The 24,941-nt window shown below is 39.0% G+C and overlaps 1 protein-coding gene across 1 annotated transcript in view; it reads right to left on the reverse strand.

The window, feature by feature from the left end:
• The window catches only part of CCT8 (chaperonin containing TCP1 subunit 8), a 155,408-nt gene that overhangs the window by 107,056 nt on the left and 23,411 nt on the right, over positions 1-24,941 (reverse strand). Inside the window, exon 2 of the mRNA XM_067142589.2 lies at positions 4,083-4,385. Within this exon, the coding sequence (XP_066998690.1) occupies positions 4,083-4,385 (303 nt within the window). The remainder of the gene's footprint in view (positions 1-4,082; positions 4,386-24,941) is intronic.

Raw genomic sequence — 24,941 nt, forward strand, 5'->3', positions numbered from 1 at the left:
CCCCAGAGGGAGGGGGGGGTGTCATCTGGGTGTTTTCAAGACGAGAGAGAAAATTCATACGCATTTCATTTGGAAATCCATGGGTAGCGAGATCTGTACCCTTGTCAAATCCTGTAAGACTTGTAACATCAGTAAACCTGACCCGAATACTCGTCTAGGTCTCTTGTCTTCCGAGCAAGCTTCTCATCCAATGGAGAGATTGTTCATTGACTACATCGGCCCTTTCCCGAGATCACGGAACGGCCATCGTTTCATACTTGTGTGTGTTGACGCCTTTTCGCGTTTTATGTGGCTGTTCCCCACTCGTATGGCTAACACCGACACCACCGTCTCATCCTTGAAACACTTAGTTGCTTCTTTTGGACCCTGTCAATTTCTGATGAGTGATAATGCAAGAGCCTTTACTTCTGTTCAGTTCTGGAATTTCTGTTTTGATTTATCCATTGCTCATGTAACCACTACCACGTATTACCCGAGGCCAAATTATGCTGAGAGAGTGAATCGTAACCTGCGATCTGCCCTCATCATTCATCGCTCATCACTCCACTGACCACTCCAAGTGGGATTCATCACTAAATTGGTTGTCGTTTGCATTTAACACTGCCATCCATGAAAGCCACAAGCAAAGCCCTGCTTCATTAATGTTGTCCTTTACTCCTAATCCTCCACTATCTAATCTGTGGTCAATGATCTTCTGCCTGACGATGCCAGCCCAGAAAAGATCCGAACTAATTGGCACCGTGCACGAAAGAACTTAAAGGTTTATTACGCTAAGGTCCAGCGTAATTACAACCACGGGCGAAGGCCGCACAATCTGTCTGTGGGTGACCAGGTGTTTATTAAAACGCACCCCATCAGTAGTGCTGCGGACCATGTTATCAGTAAGTTGGCCCCCAGATTTCAAGTTCCTGCACCATCTTAAAGTTCCTTACCCCGGTGTCATTATTGGTGAGCGATCCCGAAAGGAAAAGGATCAGCAGGGTCCACCTCTCCCAGGTGAAGGTACCTTAAGTCGTGTAGGAAGGGGTAAATACCATTGTTGGTGACCATGTAGATTCAGTTGTAAGCTATTTATAAAACTTTAGATGTAAGGTAATGATAAGTTTCTTGTAAGCTGTTTGTAAGATTTTAGTTGTAAGGTAATGATAAGTTCCTATAAGGTATTTATAAGAGTTTAGTTCTAAGGTAATAAGTTTGTTGTAAGGTACCGGTAGTTTTAAGTAATTGTGTAGGTAAATACTTCAGGTAGGTTTTCGTTTAGGGTCACTGATTGGAATTTATTCCCCTAACTTTTCAGGCTTAGGGTAAACTCCTGTAGTTTCCTTTCACCCCCACCGTAAACTTGTCAAAGTATGGATTATAGATAGTGCGTACCCTGGGGCTAGGTGCCCTAATGTCCCTGTTGTGCGAGGGGGGGCCCCCCCTACTGCATACTCATTAAGCCACCCAATGGGTGACTCCATGCATTTCAGTGAATTATAAGAACGACCTCTAACCCTCCTTGAAAACTGTTTTTCTCCAAGATCTTAGAGCCCGGCAGCATAGTTTTGCCTCAAGTTTTCCCCTGTCTGCTGTGTGTTGGTTTGTGTTACAGTGGCTGCAGTGACCAACCTCTTCTGACGGCAACCTAAAGTGCCAAGTTGGGAGGCACACTGTATACCTGGGGCACAAGCATCCGGCACCACAATCCCGTGTCAAATGTCCTAATGGAGGCAGTCTGACTGGACGGTGTCTCACCCATCTGCTTATTTGGTGCAACTTACCTAGCTACATGATTTGGACTGAACTTGAATGAAGGCTGTTGACAAACGGCCGTGTCGGCAGCCACATCATCGGCAAGAACCTGTGGCCTAGCTGTGTAACTTCGATCCTATGATTGGTGTGAAAAGTGGTGCAACATAGACTTAGTCCGTAAACTTGCCAAGAAGGAGGCCTTGAATGCTCTCTTACAAGAAAACGAAAAGGTTCCGGATTACTGACAATGGGCAGAAGGAATGAGTGTACATCCTTTCTGTGGACAGAGTTGAAATAGTCAAAGAAATTTACAAGGTTCGAAAGGCATTTTGAAGTGTAATATGATTATCCACGTGGACATTTACATGGTACTTATAGGTAAGTCGTAAACTCCAGGCTACTGAAAGGACCTTTGGTGTAGTGATGGTTTGTTTTTGTTTATTGTTGGTAGCTCAACTGAAACATAATCATGGTTGTTAGTGAGGTGACTCATGTATCTTTACTAATCTGGACTATGGTGAGCAAGTTTCCTGAAGTGATTGCCTTTCGCCCCACCAGTAGTATTACGTTAATGGTCGACTTTGGGGGGGGGGGAGGGAAGATGACACAGGTGTAGAATCTCCTGGAGGTGGAAAGTGTTTGTAGAAGATTTTATTTTTAAATCTGTTTAAGTAGTACTTACTGTATGATCTGGAGCGTTGTGCTATAATATTTCATTTGTTTTCCATTCAGCTACCTAACCTGTACAGCGTAAAAAATATTTTTGGTAATGTATGTTGTTTGTAACTACTAGATTATATTTCTATATTAACTGGAACAGTCCAGAAAGTTTGTGACGCGGACTTTTAGAACAGGGTGTGTTGGCCTTTGTTAGTTATGCATTCTAGAAGTATGTTCTTACTATTCTGGAAATGGAAGATTCACGATCGTATGTGTTCGAGAAAGGGGTTTAAACATCGTGACCGAAGAAAGAGTTGTGATTGGTGAATCTGGGCAAGCTCCTGCGTTCTGATTGGCTACTCCAGGGCCAGGGTTCCCTTTTTAAAGGGAGCTAGACAGCATTTCGTGGTCTGTCTTAAGTTTGTCTGTCTTTGGTTGACCATCTGCCGGAGTTTTGAGGTCGTCAGCGACTCCTCGCTTTCAGCATGGGCTGCCTAAGGGTAAGCACGGTTGTTTTCAGTCCCGTTTTAATTTGCATCTAATTTTCATTAAAGTATCACACAGATTAAACAGAAGTTTAGGAAAGGTCCTCTAACTTCATTCTAAATTGTAATAGCATATTGTGTTTCTTCTTACCTTCAGGCTTGTATTGTACGACTTGGTTAATTAGATGTACGGTATTCGCTTGACTCTTTGAACTTATAGGAAGCTCCTGTCAAGGAACATCTAATTTGTTTGTCTCAAAGAACATGTAATTTGTATTTTACAAACTGTGTATTGGTATTTTCCGCATTGCTGAACTTGTTCGTAATTTATTCTGTAAAGTCTATGTTGTAAATAATATTTTTTTAAAATCAAAGATCACCGTTGATTTGTCCTAAAACCGCAACCTAAACATCTCCATGCCCTTTGGTAGGGTCCCAGTACCGTTCAACATTCCTTGTTTTTTATCAACAAGTTGCCCTCACTGATTTTTACTTGAGCAGTTTTTGCTGCAGTTCATTAGATTATTATGGTGTATATAGTGTTTAAGGTGCCTTGTGATTTGATTTACTTTCCTCCCTTTAACTGTGTTTGTGTAACCGCTGAAGTAACGGTTACAGAAATTGTATACCACCACCCTGCTGGCGAACACTATGATAGTGAATTTTTTTCAACCAACAGGACTCAAACCGGTTAATCAGTGTCAGATCATAGACTTCACGCCTTAACGATAATGGCCAACAGGCAGGCCTTTTTAATTTCCTGTGAATAAAACAAATATTTACAAAAATTATTTTAATACCTCATATTGGTATCCATATACCCTATCAAACAGCCGAACTGCCTTAAAGATTAACAATTTTCTTGAATCGGAATACCCAAATTTGAAACTGATTTTCTCAAAATTCAGTAAATTGTGTCCAACAACTTAAAACATACAGCAAATGATTCATTTTCAAGCGAAGGACAGCTGGTTTTCAAGAAAACTGCCATTATGTTATGCACTACCGAAATATAAACACAAAAAAAAATTCTCACCTACGGTGTCATTTCCTGGTGATTGTCACATATGTTTCACACCTTTACATAGTATTTCCATTTTGACAACTTTCCAGGAATCTAAGGATGTTCATATGAAATCAAATAACTTAAAAATCAAAATTCTGTATAATTTTCTTAAAAATGTAGTAAATATATTTACAAACCATTCTGAGCAAGTCTTCAGCTGCCTCAAGAAGTGCTCCAGACAAGATGATTACAAAATTTGTTCCATCACCAATCTCCTCTTCTTGCATCTGAGCAGCAAAGATCATCAACTTTGCAGCTGGATGTTCTACCTCAAGTTCTTTGATGATTGTAGCAGCATCATTGGTAACAAACAACTTTTCTAAGTGATTGATAACCATTTTGTTCATGCCATTGGGGCCAAACGCTGTACGGACAGTTTGAGCAAACTGTTTGCAAGCGCTGATATTGCGAAATACTGCTTCTTCCAAACCTGAAAAATACTTCAGAGAAAATTTGTAAAATCAGTAACCGATCACTGGCAAGAGCTGTAGCATAAAAGAAATATGTTTATTGCCAAAGATATTTATAACAGAATTTAGGGAACAAAGATTACAGGAAACTGTGTTGGAGCTCTGAGAGAGTTAAGTACTAACTAAGGAAGGTAGGTAGGTGATATTAACATGCATATACTTTATCTCCAATTGATGTTAAACATTTTTTTTTGCTAGTTTCTTTACGTCGCACCGACACAGATAAGTCTTATGGCAACGATAGGACAGGAAAGGGCTAGGAGTGGGAAGGAAGCGGCCGTGGCCTTAATTAAGGTACAGCCCCAGCATTTGCCTGGTATGAAAATGGGAAACCACGGAAATCCATTTTCAGGGCTGCCGACAGTGGGGTTCGGAATCTACTATCTCCCAAATACTGGATACTGGCCGCACTTAAGCGACTGCAGCTATCGAGCTCGGTGAGAGTTAAGTACAATGACAGAGAAGTAAATGGAGAGCGTGATCACAGGGAGGTATGCAAAGGAGAGTTGTTCTTGACAGACTAATCCATCATACCTCATTAAAGTGAATAAGCTGAACAGATAGCAATTACGAGACTTTTCTATCATAACATTCTATGAAACTGGAATATAAAAGAGGGTAACTTGTGTGTCGTTGCACAAATAGGCAAAACAAAAATATTCCTGGAATAACATTTCACAGATAAGATTTTAATTATAGCATATAATACGTTGTATGAAGAGTGCTATGCAAGTGAGTAGTTGAAGGAGAGTTATGGATTTGTGTTTATACTGCTGCAGCAGATCAATCATGGTTTAAATCAGCAGTGATGTCTTGACAGTCAGTTGATCAGGGAGAGAGCTATCATAGATCTGTCACACCATACTGATACTGCCTTGCAGACAGACTGAAAATTACTGTGTGCATATTTCAAGTATTGCAGGTAGCAGCCCAGGGACCTTCTTCAGACGCAGCCCTGCCCAGGAAGTGGCGCCCCTGCCTATGTGAGTCCCAGAACACACTGAACCGGTGTGTAGCATGTGGTAAGGGCCCTGGCTCAGGGTTATGAGCGGAAGACCTCAATGAAATCTACAGCAGAATAGAAAGATCACTAGATATGGCTGGGGTTGGGGTGAAAGGACAAAAACAGTTATTTTTTAGTTGAGAAAATAAATCATGAACAGTTCATGGATGTGACAGCACTACCAGGCGAGGAGATTGATGGAGACCAGAGAGTAGAGGAAGCAAAATTGAAAATAGGTAAAATTGTGAGAGTAAAAGAAATAAGACAGAAGAAATTAAAAGTACGGAAATTAAAAGATAAAATAACTCGGGAGGAATTAAAACAGCACATCCCTATATCAGAAAAAGAAAGTACAGAAGAAAAATTGACCAAATTTAAAAACATGTTTGTACGTTGCGCAGAGAAGATTTGGGGGAGAACATCGGTGAGAGTGAAGCAAAAGAAGACATCGTGGTGGAATGAAAAGGTGATGGAGGTTGTTAAACAAAAGAAGAAAGCATGGGAAGAACTGAATAGAGATAGGAAAGAAGAAGATAAGATTATGCATCTGGAAATTAAAAGCAAGTGTAAAAAAGTGGTAAATGAGGAAAAGAAAAAAATTGTTGGGAGAGATTCATACAAGAGTTGGAAAAGCATGTTTTATGGATTGATGAAAAAATATACACAAAACAACTCAAGGAAGAGAGTGGAAATGTAACAACAGACCCAGAGGAGAAAAAGAATGCGTGGAAAGACTATTTCAATAAACTCGTGAATGTGAGCAATGATGCAGAAGAGAGCATAGTGGTAAATCAGGATGATCCAGAAATGGAGAGTGATATTGCAATGACAGAGGTGGAAATGGCTGTGAAATAAATTAAAACAAGAAAAGAAGCAGGGATGAATGAAATGTGTGTGGAAATGATAAAGGCAGCAGGACCTTTTGGTCTACATTGGTTATATAGGCTGCTAAGATGTTTATGTATGAAAAATCAAGTACCTGATGATTGATGTAAAGGTGCAATAATACCAGTATTTAAGAAAGGTCACAGGAAGCTATGTGACAATTATCGAGGAATTACAGTCTTGCCGTAAGTAGCCAAAATATTGGAGAGAATAATAGAAATGAGGATGAGAGGAAGGGTGGAAGGAAATTTAGAACAGCAGCAGTATGGATTGACAGGGCAGACAAACCATAGACCCTATATTTACCATGCAATTATTGACTGAGAAACAGTGGAAATATGGAAAAGATCTGGTGATGTTATTTCTTGACCTAGAGAAGGCATACAATAGTGTTAATCGAGAAAAGGTATGGAAAACCCTGGGAAAGAAAAGGATGTGCAAGGCAATCAAGGGAACTAGAGAAAGCAATGAATAAGAATGGTCCCAGTTGTGTCCAGACTCCAGTGGGGAGAACAGAATGATTTAGAAACCAAACAGGACTAGGACAGGGAAGTGTAGGCCTATTAATAATGTTATTGGCTTTACGTACCACTGGGGAAGTGTACTGTCTCCACTTATGTTTATAGTGGATGGATGAAATTCTAAAGAAAACACGGGCAAGATATGGAGAGGATATGAAAATACTGTTGTTTGCAGATGACATAGTGATCTGGAGAGTCAACAATACAGAAGTGCAAACCCAACTAGAGGCTTTAAATGACAATAGTGAGAAATCATCATCATCATCATCAACAACAACAACGTCCCACTCCATAGCCCGGGTGTGGTTAACAAGCATCGTCCACTCCTTCCTGTCCTTCCACTTTTCCTGCTCCATTACTTCCGCCACATCCAATCCAGCTTCTGTAATATCCTTCCAAATCTGATCCATCCACCTTCTTCTGTCTTCCAACTGGTCTCTTTCCCTTAACTTCTCTTTCTAATTCCCTTCTTGCTACCCATTCCTTTTACATGTCCGAACCATCTCCGTCTTGCTTTCTGTATCGTCTGTACTAACGGTTCTATATTTAGCTCTTCTCTGATTTTAATATTTTGGATTCTATCTCTTCTTCTCTTTTTAACCGATGTTCTTAAAAATTTCATTTCTCCTGCTTGGATCTTACTATCTTGTCTCATATTAGTTACCAGTGTTTCTAGTCCGTATGTCACAACATGATGCCAAAAGTACAGATAGGCTGTATAAAATTAGACGTATTCTGGAACCTGTAATAATAATAATAATAATAATAATAATAATAATAATAATAATAATAATAATAATCGTATGGCCTCAGCTACGGTGTGCAGACATATCAAGTTGATGCCATCTGGCTGTCTGCTCATCAATTTTGACGTTCCGTTTTACTCTAGGCCCACTAGATGACAGACCGAGTAAACCGAAACTCTCTTGGGCGTCTATGGCTGAGATTTAATTAATTTTGTTGGGTAAACACCAAATGTGTCACCAGAGATCTTTTACATGCCAATATCGTACGACATGGAGTGTCGAATGGACTTTTTTCCGCCCTTCAAAAATCCGACTACCTCTGCCGGGTTTGAATCCGCTATCTTGGGATCCGGAGGCCGACACTCTACCACTGATCCACAGAGGCAGCTTCTGGAACCTGTGATACCAGATATCACACCCTAAATATTTAATAGAGGTTAGCACAAAGTATCATGTTTCTAACATTTATAGTTCAGGAGTAATAGTAAATTTTATTAAGTAATGCACGTTAAGAGGGCCGGGCATGAAAATGCCTGGTCCAGGCATTCAAGTGTCCCACTCAGAAGCAGGTACTAAACGTGTTAATTATATCAGCATTGAATTTGTCTTTTCCAGTTGCTTTATCTTTGGTCATTGCTTTCACTGCCCTTTCAAGTTCCAACCATGTTATCGGGTTCTTTTCTTTTTCTCCATCTATTATTTCCATTTTCTTATCTCCTCCTTCCTCCAACCAGTCATCCTCATTACAAAGTTATTCAAAATATTTTGCCATCACCTTCTGAAGACCCTTTTTGTCATGTACTATGAATCCATCTTCTCTCTTTAGTGCCTTGATTTTTCTTTTTGATTTTATTACTCTGTATAATAGTTTCTGATTTCCTCGACGATCCTGCTCAATTTTGTTTGTAAACTCTCCCCAACATTTTTCCTTTTCTTATTTGATACTCCTCTCTATTTGTAGTTTCAATCTTTTGTATTCCGCATGTAACCTTTGTATCTTATTCTCATCCCTCTGATATGATTTTTGCTTTTCCTTATCCATTTCTTTCTTCACCCTGTTCCTTTCTTTTATTTCTTTTTTATTTTGCCTGTCCACCACCGTGTGTCCTTTCCCTTAACCTTTGCTTTTGTTTTCCTGCATACCTCAATTGCTGCTTCCACAAATGTCTGTCTTAAATTATCCCACTCTTCTTCTCCACTTCTTATTTCTGTGTTAGGCAACTTTTTATACAATCTTGGAATGCCATTCTTTTATCTTCCTCCTCCAATTCCCAAATCCTGATCTTTGGTTTCTACTTGTTTTAATTCCACAATCTATGATCACCTTCCATACTTTCACTGGGAATTATCTTCGTATTCATGACGTATCTTCCCCGTTCTCGGTCTGTTGTTATAAAATCAATAAGTGTCCCATACTGTCCATCCCAATTATATCGACTGATCTTATGGCTCTTCCTCTTCACAAACAATGTGTTCTTTATTATCAGGTTATTTCTGATACAAAATTCCAAGAGTTTCTCTCCATCTTCATTTCTATCGCCATACCCATGTGGGCCCAGAACATTCTCGCATCCCATTCTATCAGTTCCCACATGGGCATTCAGATCCCCCATTACCATGATCCCACCTCCAACAATGTGTGTTTCCAGTTCATTGAGGAAATCATCTTTTTCTTCCACACTACATCCTGTCTGTGGAGCATACACCTGTACTATCTTCAGTAGTTCCTTGTTTACATGTGCATTATTAGAATTCATTCATTTACATACTCAATTTCAGCTATTGGTTCAACATTCTGATTCACTATAAATCCCACTCCATTTTGTTTCTCTTTACTGTTTGTTACCCATCCAGTACAAGGCATCCCAGGATGTCGAGTTTTCGTCTCTACATTAGGTCAATCAATTCATTTTCCTTCCCATTCATTGTTAAAATATTTATTGTTCCAAATCGGGTTTTGTTCTCTGATCTAACACTTGCACGAACATCAGCATTACCATCATACTGTGCAACTGTAGCCAGAGACTTGTCAATTCCATTTCTGAACTTTCATCCAAGGCTAGTATTATAGTTGAAAGCTAGTACAAATTTACTCATCTGCTGACCTGCTTAGCCTAATGCATCTGAGGATTTTATTTTGGGGTTTACTCCCTTAGCCTTTGATGATCCCTCTTCTCCACAAGGCAGTGGTTTCCTTATCTAATTTTCCCAACAGAGGATAGGTTGCCTCATCCACCATCTTCACCATTCCGAAGGTTTCCTTCTCTGCCTAAGATGCGCTGTTAAGGTCTTCACCTGTAACCCTCGGCATGGGTTCCATGTTATACCCCGTGAGACTGGGTATAACTCTGAATACTGGCAAGTTGAGGTAGAAGAAACATCGAGACTGATGATGGCTTTTACGACACTGAGAGGCTGCTTCCATTTCAATCATGCCATTTGTACAGAAGAATCACCCATATATATGGGACTAATGGATGAGGTATCTTCAGAGTACATTGGAAATTTCTGCCAAGTATATATTGGACAATATTCTGACTTATAAGTGAGAAGTACCAAGAGCAATTTATGATAATATAATAACAGCACACGAATGTACATGAAGTTTTAGAGAGTCAGATCTCCTTACTGTACTCATTCAATGATCTTAGTTCAATTTTTGCAGTACGTGAAGTGATATCTTTCACACGATTTGTGACATAAGTTGCATATGCACTGACTGTTTGGTTCATGGAAGTGTTTTGTTTTACACAGTGTGTGGTGAAATCAGTGAATAGCGAGTCTTGTGATGGCGCTTCGCAGCTCTGGTTGGGTTTGGTCCAGCCTCTGACAATAATTGCATCTGTACTATAGAATTCGATCCACATTTCTTCTCTTTTGCGTTTTCTCTCACCGAGCATGTCTTCTGCTGGTCTAATGGAGGGGAGTAGGGACGTTTTTAAGTCTTCGATGAGGAAAGTATCGCTGGCTAGTTCGTATATAAGTCTTGATGATGCATACTTTGAAGTCCCTAATGCTGCTTTCAGGAATCTCGCTTTCACTGATTCCATTAATTTTATGTCCCTCTTTGTTAGTTGCTGCTAGGTGATTGATATTGCATATGTCAGTATTGGTATGATTTTTGCCTTGAATATTTTAGCTTTTTCCAATGAGAGGTTTGTTAGGTTTCTAATTTCATAGTTGGCTTTAATTGCTGCTACTGCTCTGTCTTTGGTGTGTGCAGTGAAATTGCATCCTGAAGGTTGCAGTGTAACACCTAGGTACTTGAAATGGTTTACTACTTCTAGTTCTTTGTTGTTCAGAACTAGATAGTCCTTTCCAGTAATCCCCCCCCACCTTCTGAAATATCATTTGCACAGTTTTTGTTTCATTTATATGAAATTCATTCTCCTTTGCCCAGTTCTCTAGTTCGGTGATTGCCCCCTGTAGTGTTCCTGAGTCTGTTGCTCAAACTACCATATCATCTGCATACATAGAGATGTCTGGATTTTGTACTGCTTTTGGTATGTCCAATGTCATAACGTTAAAGAGTAGATTGATTTGTGGATACCTTCCAACTTGTAGGGATGTCTCCTGTTTCCAAGCGTATATTAAATAGGGCTGTCCATCTGTTTACCAACTGGTACATTATTGACTGCTGTAAGTGTTCATTAAATATACCATCTGGCCTGTTGCTTTTTGTTTTTTGAGGTTTGCTGCTGCATTTTCAACTTCCGTTGTTGTTACTGTTGTTTCCGTTCTTGTATTAGTCCCAGGTGGAGTGGATGTGGCATTTTCTTTTACTTTGTTTTTGTTGAGAAGTTCTTGAAAGTGTCTCTCCCAAGTTTCCATTGGCACCACATTCAGCTGTTTGCATTTTCTTTGCCTGAGAGCTAAGAAGGGGTCATATGCTGCCTCCATTGCCATCTTCTTTCCTTCTTCTTCAGTGTGTTTGTTCCGTTTTCTCATGATTAGCTGTTTGTATGATCTGCGGGCCACTGCATACGTCTGGAGTGCCTCTTGGGATAGGCTTTCTTTCGTTTCGAGTAGAAGGGTCAGAATTTTTCTTGTCTCCTTGTAGCATTCGGTATCAAACCAGGTTTTTCCGTATTTCTTCCTGGCTGGTACTATGGCTCTTTTAAGTAATTCAGTTATCTTGTCTGATGCCTTGTTTAGATCACCTTTATCTATCTCTTCCTCTGCACTGTCTATGTCCGCTATTGCGCTGTTCAGAATTTCTAGGTCAATTTGTCCTGATATTTTTGGCAACCTTGTCTGTTTGTCGTCTTCCCAATTAAGGAGAAACTCTGTTGTGATCGGAATATGTTTTCTTAGGAGTGTGTCTCCCGATTTCCATGCTCCCTTTTGCTTTTGTGCTATGATAGTGGTGCCTCTAGTAACATGCTCCCCTACGTCATGTCTACCTTTTCAACTGCTCTACTTCTGCTCTTACCTCTGCGTGTGTTCCGTTCGCTCACTCAGCCCACTGTGCTCTTCACAACTGCTCGCCCTTCGTCCCCTCCCCTCTGCCGCTGCTTGTCTACATCACCTTGCACTCTGGTACTTTCTGGACTCTACTTTTACGATATAAAAGGCTCGCTCTGGCCTCGAACAGGCGGTCGGACTTTTTGCAACGAACTGTGTGGAGGGAGGAGTCCATCATTCGCATATACGGCTGGTCCGAATGCAATGTTTTACTTTCTCTGCAACTCAAGATCTGAACCTACCACCGCTGGCTGGGTGAGCGATATTAATCTCTTTGTGCTTTCTACTTCTCAATTCTGAAAAACTATTTGCTTTCCCTAATATGCCATTCCGGCTGGAAATGTAACAATACTCTTCTTGTAGCTACAAGACAACATTATAGACCTGTATGTTCATTCTCAAGTCCATATTTCAATTTTCCAAATTTTATTCTCCATCTAAAAATTGGTAACTAACTTCGTGAATAGGCGCAAGAACTGACAGTCGTATCTGTGACATTCTTGGAACTCTCTTCTACGCCTGGTTTTTGGGAGTGAGCTTACTACTATTCTGAATTTATTCGCAGGCTGTACCTTTTTCTTTCCCTTCGCCAGCCCTCGGACATAATTTTCTCCTCCTTTATTCTTCCTTTTATCCTATTCTGGGGGTTTTGCATATTGTACAGTGGCCTTGGTAAATTTTAGAATTCCTTTTTGATATAGTGTGGTGCACATTGATAGGGAACTTGACATTTGATTCTAGTCAATCTTTTTTTGTATCAGATCCCCATGCATACTGTGGCGTACCAGCCTAGTATTGATAATTTTCTTTCTTTTCCGCTTCAATCTGTGGCCTATTCTTATGGCGTTACAATTTCTATTTCGATTGTATACAAGTGAATATAGTCGCTTATTCAATTAATAATTGTAACCTTGTTCTTGTGATCCTTTTTTCTGTTTCTATAATACATGTGCATTATGGAAATTTAACTGATTGTATCTTCCTGATTACTGTCCCTCCCTAATTCAAAACTCCTTGTCTTCTTGCTATGGGCTTTACGTCGCACCGACACAGATAGGTCTTATGGCGACGAAAACTCCTTGTCAACTTGTACTTATTCTTACCACGTATACTTCTGGAATGATCTCAGCGTAACGCTTCTTTGCAAACTCTGCTTATTCACAACGATTTCATTCTGAATACTTATTTTAATGGAGAGGTGGTTATAAGCTGGCCACGCATTTTGTGAAGGTGTGCATCGTTTTCACTGAATACCTTACCTCGTTTCGCCCATGTTTGCTTGCGCTACCAAACTGATCAGACTAGTGTCTTAATTTACTGTCCACTTTTCTGTGCTACGTGTTTTTTTTTTTTTTTGGATACTTGCTTATTTGGAGTATTCTATTTATCTACGATAATTAACATTACTTTTATTCGTCACGTCCATCCTTTTACTACCACCTTCCACTACCTAACACACCACAAAATATTTAAAGTATTTGTACTCACAACGTCACAAATGGTAGCAGAGTATCTTTTCTTCTCTTTATAGTTACATTTTATTTATTTTTTTAATGTTCCTTCTAATATGGCATGCTTTTCTGATAATTTTCCCTTGGGCGAAGATACGACTTCATCACCACCTCCTTCTTCTTATCATAATCTCTCTTTGCCTAACCCTCCCGTGGCTGATTTAATTTCCTTTTCTATTTCTAGTCCTCCGAGTTCCTTTACATATCTTTCTACTCCTACATCTGACAACCTGACTTCTGATCATAAATCTTCCCCATTTTTTCACCAGCACGCCATGTCACCAAATCCATGTCCCCATTCCTCTCCATCCATACCCCAACTTAACGCTGTTGACAGCTCACTCAATGTTCATACTGTGAAACAATCTTTACTCCAGGTTCCGCAGTTATTAGCTACTGATCCCCGTAGTCTATTTGGCTTTTCCCTGCTCGTAAATTTTTGAATCTTAATTTAGCTTCCTTTCCCCAATTGCTTGGTTTGTTATCTGCTACAACTACGGGCTTTTTTTCAAAATTTTGGCTGGATAATATGTCTCATTTTTCTACCTGGTATGAATTAAGAAATGCCATTCACAATTATTTTCTGCCTTACGAGATACGTTTCAAACTAAGTACTGAGTTCATTTGCCGTCATCAACTACCTGCTGAAACGGCACATGACTATTTAGATTCTATCACTACCTACAATGATGTACTAAATATTGCTCACAATGTTGGAGTTAATTTCCATTGTTCAGTTTTATGCTACTCCCTCTGTTCGTCAACTTTTCAATGCATTGAACCCTCCTCCCTTCTTAAACGGAAAGGCATTAAATTTCACTGAACCTCGCTCCAACAAACGTTAAAATCTAAACTATTTCAGGCTCCCCTCTTGCAAATTCCCGATTTTGATTTAAAGTTTGAACTTTCTACCAACGCTTCTGATGTTGCCATCGGTGCTGTCCTGCAACAGACTAAAAATGATCAGACTCTACCTGTTGCCTTCATTCTTTCCATCGAACATTTTGCTGAGAACCTTGATCCCCGTGAATTTTTAGTAAGCACTGACAATCAAGCTCTTTCCTGGTTATTGTATAACGCCCCTAAAATCGGACGTACTGGTCGATAGATGCTTCGCCTATCTCACTTCAAATTTTCCCTCAAGTTTGCATTTGGATATCATAATTCTGTTGCAGACACCTTATCTCGTCTTTTTGATGATAATCTATCTCATGTTTCTGAACTTAGCCAACTTCCTATTAATTCTGTTACTTCGATTTCTTCTCTTAATAATTTTCCTCTTTCTTCTCAATCCTGTGTCAATCACCAAAAACTTGATCCCTATTGCCAAAAAATTGCTCATGATCTTTCTTCTCCTGACTGTTCTGGCCCTTTCTGTCTACAAAATCAGCTTCTAATCTTCAAACCTACCCCATGGGCCACCCCTCGTCTTGTTCTCCCTTCTAGTTTATGGTCCATGATTTTTCAATATTTCCATGGTTCCCCTGTTGGGGGTCATTTTGGTATGACAAAAACCTATGCTCACCTTGCCTCTCAATTTTTTTGGCCCCAGATGAGGAAAGATGTTTATTCCTGGGTACACTTATGTGACTTTTGTCAAAAACATAAACCCCTTAACCATCAACCTTATGGAAATTATGCTGCATCTCCTGCCACATACCCTGCTGAGAAATTTTACCTTGACATTGTCGGACCTCTTGTAAAATCTTCAAAGTCTAATTCTTATATTTTCACTTTGCTTGATGGTTTTTCTAAATTCCTCATTCTTCGTCCTTTACGTAATATTTCTTCTCAAATACTTATTAATTTATTGTCTACCCAAATTTTCCCTATTGCCGGTTTTCCAAAATTTTTATTTTCTGATAATGCCACTATTTTCACTTATAAACTTTCTTACAACTATTGCTTTTCTCACGGTATTAAGAAAGTTAACATTTCTCCATACCACCCCCAAGCCAATATTGTTGAGCGCTATCATCATAATTTAAAATCTTTTTTGTCTATCTTCCATTCCCATGATCACAATACTTGGGATGCTGAACTCCCCTATTTTGCCTTAGCATTAAACGCTACCGTCAATAATTCTACTTCTTATACTCCTGCCAAATTATTTTTAGGACGTGAACTTCACACACCTCTTTCCTTGACTTGGAATTTGTCCTCTCTGTTGGACACACCTTCTCATCTTCTTACAAATGATCATTTGCAAGATGCCCTCCAGAAGCTGTTTCAGGCTAGAGATCTCCATAAGAAAACTTATAATTCCCGGGTTTGTACCCCCTCCTTCAAACCTTTGGACTTAGTTTTGCTTAAAAACCACACTGTTAGTTACTCTTCTCAACACTTGTCTGCCAAGCTTTCTCCTCGTTGGCTTGGGCCTTTCCATATTCTTTCTTTACCTTCCCCCGTTACTGCTCTATTGCAATCTCTTGACAATCGGAAGGATCACTTTTCTCACTTGAAAAAGTTTTCTGCTTAATCCTTTGGCATGGCTTAGGGATTGGAGATATATATATATTTTTTTCTCTCTCTTTCTTTTGTCAGTATACCCTTTGTTGTTTTTATTCTCTTCTTGCGTTTGTTCACATGTGCTTCCCTTCCCTTTTTCTTTCTTTCTGCTTATTAATGTTTACTTTTTTTGCTCACCCAGCCATACACCCTCCGCACACTTCATGCCTTTTGTCCGACTCTCCCATAAAAAAAAAATTCCCATATGGCACTTGTATTTCTGTTTATTTATGGGAAACCATGTTTGTAATCTTTTATTGTAAATGGTCCCATATATTTATATTTCGCAGAAATGTTAATACTTTACCTTTTTTACCCTAAGGCCACTTATATTATATTTTTGTATATCCTTCCTTCTTCTCTTCCTCACATATTTTATTCGATCTGGATCGTTTCCCCTTCTCCTACTCCTGTTCTTCCCTCCCCCCCCCCTCTTATTTTCTCATTACCGCTACTTATGCCTGCCTTTTTTTGTTGTTCTCGCTTTATCTACGACGACTCTCTCCATGTTCCTGAGATGGCACCTCTCCGGAGCATCGATGGACCTTCGTCGCGCCAGCATCCAATCCTTCGGATTTCTCCGGCTGCTGGGAGTATGTAACATGCTCCCCTACGTCATGTCTACCTTTTCAACTGCTCTACTTCTGCTCTTACCTCTGCGTGTGTTCCGTTCGCTCACTCAGCCCACTGTGTGCTTCACAATTGCTCGCCCTCCGTCCCCTCCCCTCTGCCGCTGCTTGTCTACGTCACCTTGCGCTCAGGTACTTTCTGGACTCTACTTTTACGATATAAAAGGCTCGCTCTGGCCTTGAACAGGCGGTCAGACTTTTTGCAACGAACTGTGTGGAGGGAGGAGTCCATTCGCATATACGGTTGGTCCGTATGCGATGTTTTACTTTCTTTGCAACTCAAGATCTAAACCTACGACCGCTGGCTGGGTGAGCGATATTAATCTCTTTGTGCTTTCTACTTCTCAATTCTGGAAAACTATTTGCTTTCTCTAACATGCCATTCCGGCTGAAAATGTAACACTACTCTTGTTGTGGCTACAAGACAACATTATAGACCTGTATGTTCATTCTCAAGTTCATATTTCAATTTTCCAAATTTTATTCTCCATCTAAAAATTGGTAACTAACTTCGTGAATAGACGCAAGAACTGACAGTCGTATCTGTGACATTCTTGGAACTCTCTTCTACGCCTGGTTTTTGGGAGTGAGCTTACTACTTTTCTGAATTTATTCGCAGGCTGTACCTTTTTCTTTCCCTTCGCCAGCCCTCGGACATAATTTTCTCCTCCTTTATTCTTCCTTTTATCCTATTCTGGGGGTTTTGCATATTGTACAGTGGCCTTGGTAAATTTTAGAATTCCTTTTTGATATAGTGTGGTGCACATTGATAGGGAACTTGACATTTGATTCTAGTCAATCTTTTTTTGTATCAGATCCCCATGCATACTGTGGCGTACCAGCCTAGTATTGATAATTTTCTTTCTTTTCCGCTTCAATCTGTGGCCTATTCTTATGGCGTTACAATTTCTATTTCGATTGTATACAAGTGAATATAGTCGCTTATTCAGTTAATAATTGTAACCTTGTTCTTGTGATCCTTTTTTCTGTTTCTATAATACATGTGCATTATGGAAATTTAACTGATTGTATCTTCCTGATTACTGTCCCTCCCTAATTCAAAACTCCTTGTCAACTTGTACTTATTCTTACCACGTATACTTCTGGAATGATCTCAGCGTAACGCTTCTTTGCAAACTCTGCTTATTCACAACGATTTCATTCTGAATACTTATTTTAATGGAGAGGTGGTTATAAGCTGGCCACGCATTTTGTGAAGGTGTGCATCGTTTTCACTGAATACCTTACCTCGTTTCGCCCATGTTTGCTTGCGCTACCAAACTGATCAGACTAGTGTCTTAATTTACTGTCCACTTTTCTGTGCTACGTGTTTTTTTTTTTTTTTTGATACTTGCTTGTTTGGACTATTCTATTTATCTACGATAATTAATATTACTTTTATTTGTCACGTCCATCCTTTTACTACCACCTTCCACTACCTACCACACCACAAAATATTTAAAGTATTTGTACTCACAACGTCACACTCTGTAGAACACAAGGTCTATTGCACTAGAGCCGTTGTGTGCCATGCATGTCTTTAGTTCTGGTTTGTTGACTAGAGTGAAACCTTCCTCTTGCATGGTCTCGAGCACAGTGTTACATTTGTGGTCAGGGCGGACTATTCTGCAGTTGAAATCGTCAGCGATTACTGCTACCTTACTTTGGACCATTTTGGAGACTATGGTCATTATCTTTTCTATTACTTCAGTTGCTTTTTCCTGCAGACGACAGTATATGCATGATAAATATACTGTATCTTTTTCTATGAATACAAGGTGGCTCCTGATGGTTGTTCCTGTTGTTGGTTTGTGATATATCGATACTCTGCCTGAAGGTCAGCCCTCATTTCCCTTTTGTGCCAGGGCATGTTTACTATAGTTTCCTTCCCGCTCTATTCTTTCTGTGGCGACTGTTTCTGTTAGGAATGTGATATCACTTGTCCCTAATACAGGGTGATCTTTAATAAAACCAACAAACTGCAGGGACTTATTCCTGACTGGAAATGGAGGAAAAAATGTCCTATGAACATGTGTCCGGAAATGCATCATTGCGACGGTAGATGGCACTGACGAATGAAATTTTCTCCGACTACTTGCAGTGTGTTTCTTCTGTTACAGATAGTACGACTGAAGCAGCGTACTGTCTGAAGCAAAATGGCCTGGTATTCACGTTGGGAACAAGCCGAGATGTTTGTGTACTGCCAAGCCAATGGAAACGGTCGAGAGGCAGCACGGCTATACCAAAACAAGTACCCTCACAGACACCACCCACATCACACAATATTTCAAGCCATTTTTGGGCATTTGCGTGATCATGGGTCCTTTCAGACAGCTGAACGTACAGGGAAGCGGTGGACTGTGCGTACACTAGATCTGGAAGAACAGGTTCTACATGACATTGAGACGAACCCTAGTACAAGCTCCAGGCAAGTGGCCTGCCAACATGGTGTAAGCCAGACTACGATTATGTGAACCGCTATTATCCCTATCACCTGCAACGAGTGCAAGGTTTATCAGCAGAGGATTTTCCTCTAGGGAAGGATTTTGTCAATGGTTTTTGCACCAGGCCATCACAGTTATGGGATTTCTGTCGTCAGTCCTCTTTACCGATGAAGCAACCTTTACCAGAAATGGCATCGTCAATCTGCATAATCATCATCTGTGGGCTACAGAAAATCCCCGGGGAATGGTTGAAGCGTCTCACTAGCATCGGTTCAGCATCAATGTTTGGGTAGGGATTCCTGGCGACCATATACCTGGGCCAGTTATTATTACACAACGCCTCAACGGAGGAATGAACCTAGACTTCCAGCAGAATGCTCTGCCTGGATTGCTTGAGCATGTGCCTTTGGCAATAAGACAGGTTATGTGGTTTCTGCATGATGGAGCACCACCCCACTTCCGCATTACAGTTCGCCGACACCTCAAGAACATATTCCCCAGGCACTGGATAGGACGCGGAGGCCCTGTTGCATGGCCTCCTAGATCACCAGATTTAAAGCCCCTGGATTTTTACCTCTGGGGACAACTGAAAAGCTTTGTGTATGCTGAACCAGTTCCTGATGTGTAGACCCCTCAACAGCGTGTTCATGACGCCTGTGACACTGAACGGAGAGAGAGAGAAGGGAGGGGAAAGAAAGACGGGGATGTTTTAAGGCGGGGCCGAGGAATGCGGCAATAGGGGTAGTTGCTCCAGGAAAGTACCATGAATGGAATGAAAAAACGAATTCCGATTTGTTGACTTAACGTTTCTAAAAATATCGTATTAATAAGGTCAAATAAAATATTGGGCTTCTCTGCAATGTCATTAAGGTTGTAGTTTGAATTGAAATACTGATCCAAATGTAGTATAAAGCAGTTTTCTGTTATATTAAGAAGGGGTCCTTTATTTACCATCTTGAGGATTTCCATATCTTGTTCTATGTCAGTAAAACTATGATTATAATCGTGCATATATTGTCTGACTGCTAAGAATTTATCATTAAGTTTACACAAGGAGTAATTTATAGTACCACCTATTCAATACAATTTATTCCACTGTTGTGTGGTCAAATGCACATAGAAATTATTAGAATTTTAAAGGTACATCTTTCGCCCACTTTTTATTGGGCATCATCAGCCTCATTCAATCTTAAAACACACACTTGGTCTGAGGAATCTTATCAAATCACATAAATCGTATTGATGAACACTTAATGGTATTGATACTGTGGTTACGTAATAATTACAGCACATAAATATTGAATAAAATATGTACACATACTAAAATCACTTTGAAAAATCAAAATGTTCATCTAAAAGTAATTGTGTCACATTGTATTTTAAAAACAATCCATGTTTGACATTGAAATGGATCTTCTTGATAAAAAGCTTGAACAGTATATATCACGCCTAGGGAACAGATTATCAAACCCAAGTTTCACTGGATAAGAATAGCACAAATAAAAGATACAGTATATGATGAGTAAGGGCCTTATTTTTTGGTGAAATAAAACTCGATTTCGGTGTTAAATCTGACGCTATTTCGGTAGGTATTTTGTGAAATAAATTGTCATACTGATCAATATTTCTTTTGAATTATTCCTTAGGGTATGGGGTAAATCTAACTAATTTTGTGATTAGGAGTTTTAAAGTGAATACGTGTAATGTATTAAATTGTTATTAAAAGTTAGAACAACCAAATATACAAAATGTTATAGAAATAAATACCAGTAGGCCTATATAAATCACTGAAACCTCGAAACGAAATTAGGCGGAAGTTAGGAATTTATACATAGCCCACACATATTTACATTTTGAATAACTTGTCTCCAAAGTACAAACTACGCATGATTTCAACATTATCAGAATTCAAGTTGTGCGACAGTCAGAAAGGATCTTTGTGTAAACAAAGCAGCCCCTTTCGCTGACCACATTAGACGTCGGAAACCATAATGCTTACGAACACTTGGGTGCAAATTTACTGTGTTCTTCTATCAAACCTGCTAAAACTTCACTAACAATGTCTTCTCTTCTATCAGACATACTTTCACTGTATTTTGCAAAGCCATATAGCCCTGCAAGTTATTCATGAATATGCTGGTGCTGCCCGGACGGGGATGAGTAACTCAGATGGTTAAGGCATTTGGTTTCTGAGCCCAAGTTGGTAGGATCAATCCTGGCTCAGTCTGATGTTCAAATACGTCAGCCCCATGTTACTAGTTTTATTGGCACGTAAAAGAACTCCTGTGGGCCAACATTCCGACATCTCCGAAAACCATCAAAGTAGTAAGTGGGACGTAAAAACAACATTATTACAACTTAACTAATATTGTCATATTTTACAATAACGACGGTATTATTTATCTTTCCTTTTATAATCATTCATGTCCTCATGCCAGGATTATCCAATTTTTCAATAGAAATGCTGGCTTGCATGAATGCTTCTGTTGTGTCTATTACAAATTGCTCTCAATATCTTTTCAGTTCCTTTGTGACGTGTAAAGTATCGCCGATTGTTAATTGCCGCTTAAAATTACGTTTATTTGCTTCTTTCTTCTTCTTTTTGTGTGTTTCTTATTCTCTACAGTATTTATCACACGTGTCTTTCTTTTTCACGTAATACGAACATTACAGTACTTACACACTAGAACCTTTCTTGCAGCATCAAATACATAGAACGCCTCACTGTTGTATTCCTCAGCCCTCGAAAAAAACTGTTGTGACTTTAGTTTTCAGCATTTTTGTACTTAAATGCCAGACATATGCTGATAAGGTTCATAAGTGGCTAACCCTCGCTGCGAAAGAGAATAATGCGCACTGCTGTATATATAACTGATCTTACTACGACCACAACGCAAGACCGATTCCAATCCTCAGACCGTAATATTAAAAAAACATGGCGGCTGAAGTAGCCGGATTGCTGGTATCGGCTAACACAAAAATATCACGTACATATTATATAAACGGGGGGGGGTAATTTAACATGATAAAGGTAACATCATAGGAAAAATCACTTTTACACGTATGAAAACGCTTCGCCAACAAGTACGCACCACATATAATCAACTAGAATCACATATGTTCTACTAGATAAGAAACCAACAAGGCGATTATTTAGAAATTTCAATTCGTCAAATAAAGTTTTCTCTTGGATTTCACTTTGCTGGAAAGATGAAAATACATGATAAAACTGTTAAAATGATATTTCTAACATCATTTTGAATGTTTCAAAATAAATTAAGGCACGAAATTCCTCGATTTATTTGCTCTCATGAGAACTGTGAAACATAATTTGTTAACTTAGTTCTGAAGTGAATTTCTTAAATTCAGCACCCAATGAATGGGAAGTACACCTGAAATAATAGTGTTACTGGCTTTACGTCCCACTAATTAAATTTTTTACGGTTTTCAGAGACGTCGAAGTGCCGAAATTTAGTCCTGCAGTAGTTCTTTTACGTCCCAGTAAACCTACCAACACAAGGCTGACGTATTTGAGCACCTTCAAATACCACCGGACTGAGCCAGGATCGAATCTGCCAACTTGGGGTCAGAAGGCCAGCGCCTTAACCATCTGAGTCACTCAGCCCAAGTACATCCGAAATGATTATGTTAACCCAATGAACGGCCCTGGTAATGTTAACATAATGTTGACATGGCATAACAGCACATCACACAATGATGGTAACCTTAGTAATGAAACGTTCAGACACTGTAGCCATTTCATTCTCCAGATGTAACATATGTCCTAATATGCCTGCAGCGTTAGTCTGTTTAGAGTTTACATTGTTTACTACGGGCAACCACGTCTACAAGGGGCATTTCTGGTTACAGGAGATTGTCATTTAGACCTACCACCCTCTCTTAGGAGTTAATTTTAGCAGCGCTTTCGACCAATGCTCCAATGTTTACTAGTGCTTCTCATCATACTACTATTTTTATCCAAAATTCCAAGATGTCTTAATCCATATCGCCTCCAATTCGACTACGTATTTTCACCCTATTTTTATATAATAGACTTCAACCTCATCATATACCGTATCTTTTATTCGTACTATTCTTATCCAGTGAAGCCTTGGGTTTGATAATCTGTTCCCCACGCATGATATATAGTGTTCAAGCTTTTTATCAAGAAGATCCATTTCAGAGTCAGACATGGATTATTTTTAAAATACAATGTGACACAATTACTTTTAGACATACATTTTAATTTTTCAAAGTGATTTTAGTATGTGTACATATTTTATTCAATATTTATGTGCTGTAATTATTACGTAACCACAGTATCAATACCATTAAGTGTTCATCAATACGATTTATGTACTTTGGTAAGATTCCTCAGACCAGTGTGTGTTTTAAGATTGAATGAGGCTGATGATGCCCAATAAAAAGTGGGTGAAACATGTACCTTTCAAATTCTGGTAATTTCTATGTGCATTTGACCACACAACAGTGGAATAAATTGTATTGAATAGGTGGTATTATAAATTACTCCTTACGTAAACTTAATAATGATATAGCTTACGGAATAATGACGAGAATAATGGTTTGTAATGCTAAGAATGTTATATTTTAGGGCATTAACGTGTTTAAATATCTTATGTTGAAACTCCTCCCAGTCTGTCCAAAGTAAGAAAAATTGTAACTATTACATTTGACCCTGTATACTCCTGATTTTGAGAAGCTGTTAGTCTTGTTAACTGATGGAGAATTATGTAAGATTTCTGCACTTTTATTGTTAGTTTTAAAGGCTATTTTTACATTATATTTTTTAAAGATGTTAGTGACTTTATAGATCTCATTATTAAACGTGAAGGTAGTAAAAATTGATGAGACGTTGTATTTTTCTTTCTTTAACGTGGTCAAAGGACTATGTATCTGTTGATTATTCTTTCGATGAAAAAACTATTAAAACCATTAGATTTTGCGATCATGTGAAGTGTGTTCAATTGATTTTTTAGGTCTTTTTTAGACACGGACACATTAAAGGCTCGGTGAACCATGCTATTGTAAGTTGCTCATTTATGAATCGGAGGATGAGAAGAGTCTTGGCGGATTGTAGAAGCTGTTCGAGTAGGTTTTCTAAAGATCTTATAGCTTAAAAAGTTTGAGTGTCTGAGGATGTCAAGTCTAAAAAAATTTATTTGATTATTTTCAGATTCAAGTGTGAATTTGACGTGTGAATCAATGTTATTAAGACTGAGAAGAGTGGTAGCAGATTCTACTGTTTTTTCATCCATAATTACTAAGGTATCATCTAAACATCTTGCCCAAAAGAGATTATTATCAAAATTATTATTGTTATCGATATTAGTATGTTCTAAAAAGTCCAGGTAAATTTCAGCTAAGATACCTGAGGCTGGTGAACCCATAGAAAAACCTTCCTGTTGATAGATGTAGTTATCAAAAGTGAAGAAGTTATTGTTTACAACTAATTTTAAAAGAGACATGAAATCTTGTATTTATTTAAATTATTTTTTATAACAAGGTATAATTTAACTTGTTAAGGAGAATGTCATGTGGCACAAGATTGAATGCCTTAGCAAAATCAATTACTAGTGCATCAATCCTTGACCCACTGTCGAGCTTATCTGATGTATCTTGACTTACGGAACAGAGCCGAATTTTGCAGGAGAAGCCTTCCCTAAAACCATGTTGCGGCTTAAATATCATTCCAGAAGAGTCCCATTTTAACCTCAAATAATCTACTACTGTATTAACTGCTCCATTTGCTTGCATATGATTGACGCCAAATTTACAGGTCTGTGGTTATTCAAAA

This window comes from Anabrus simplex, chromosome 3, assembly GCF_040414725.1.
Source record: "Anabrus simplex isolate iqAnaSimp1 chromosome 3, ASM4041472v1, whole genome shotgun sequence".
NCBI classification, from domain to species: domain Eukaryota; kingdom Metazoa; phylum Arthropoda; class Insecta; order Orthoptera; family Tettigoniidae; genus Anabrus; species Anabrus simplex.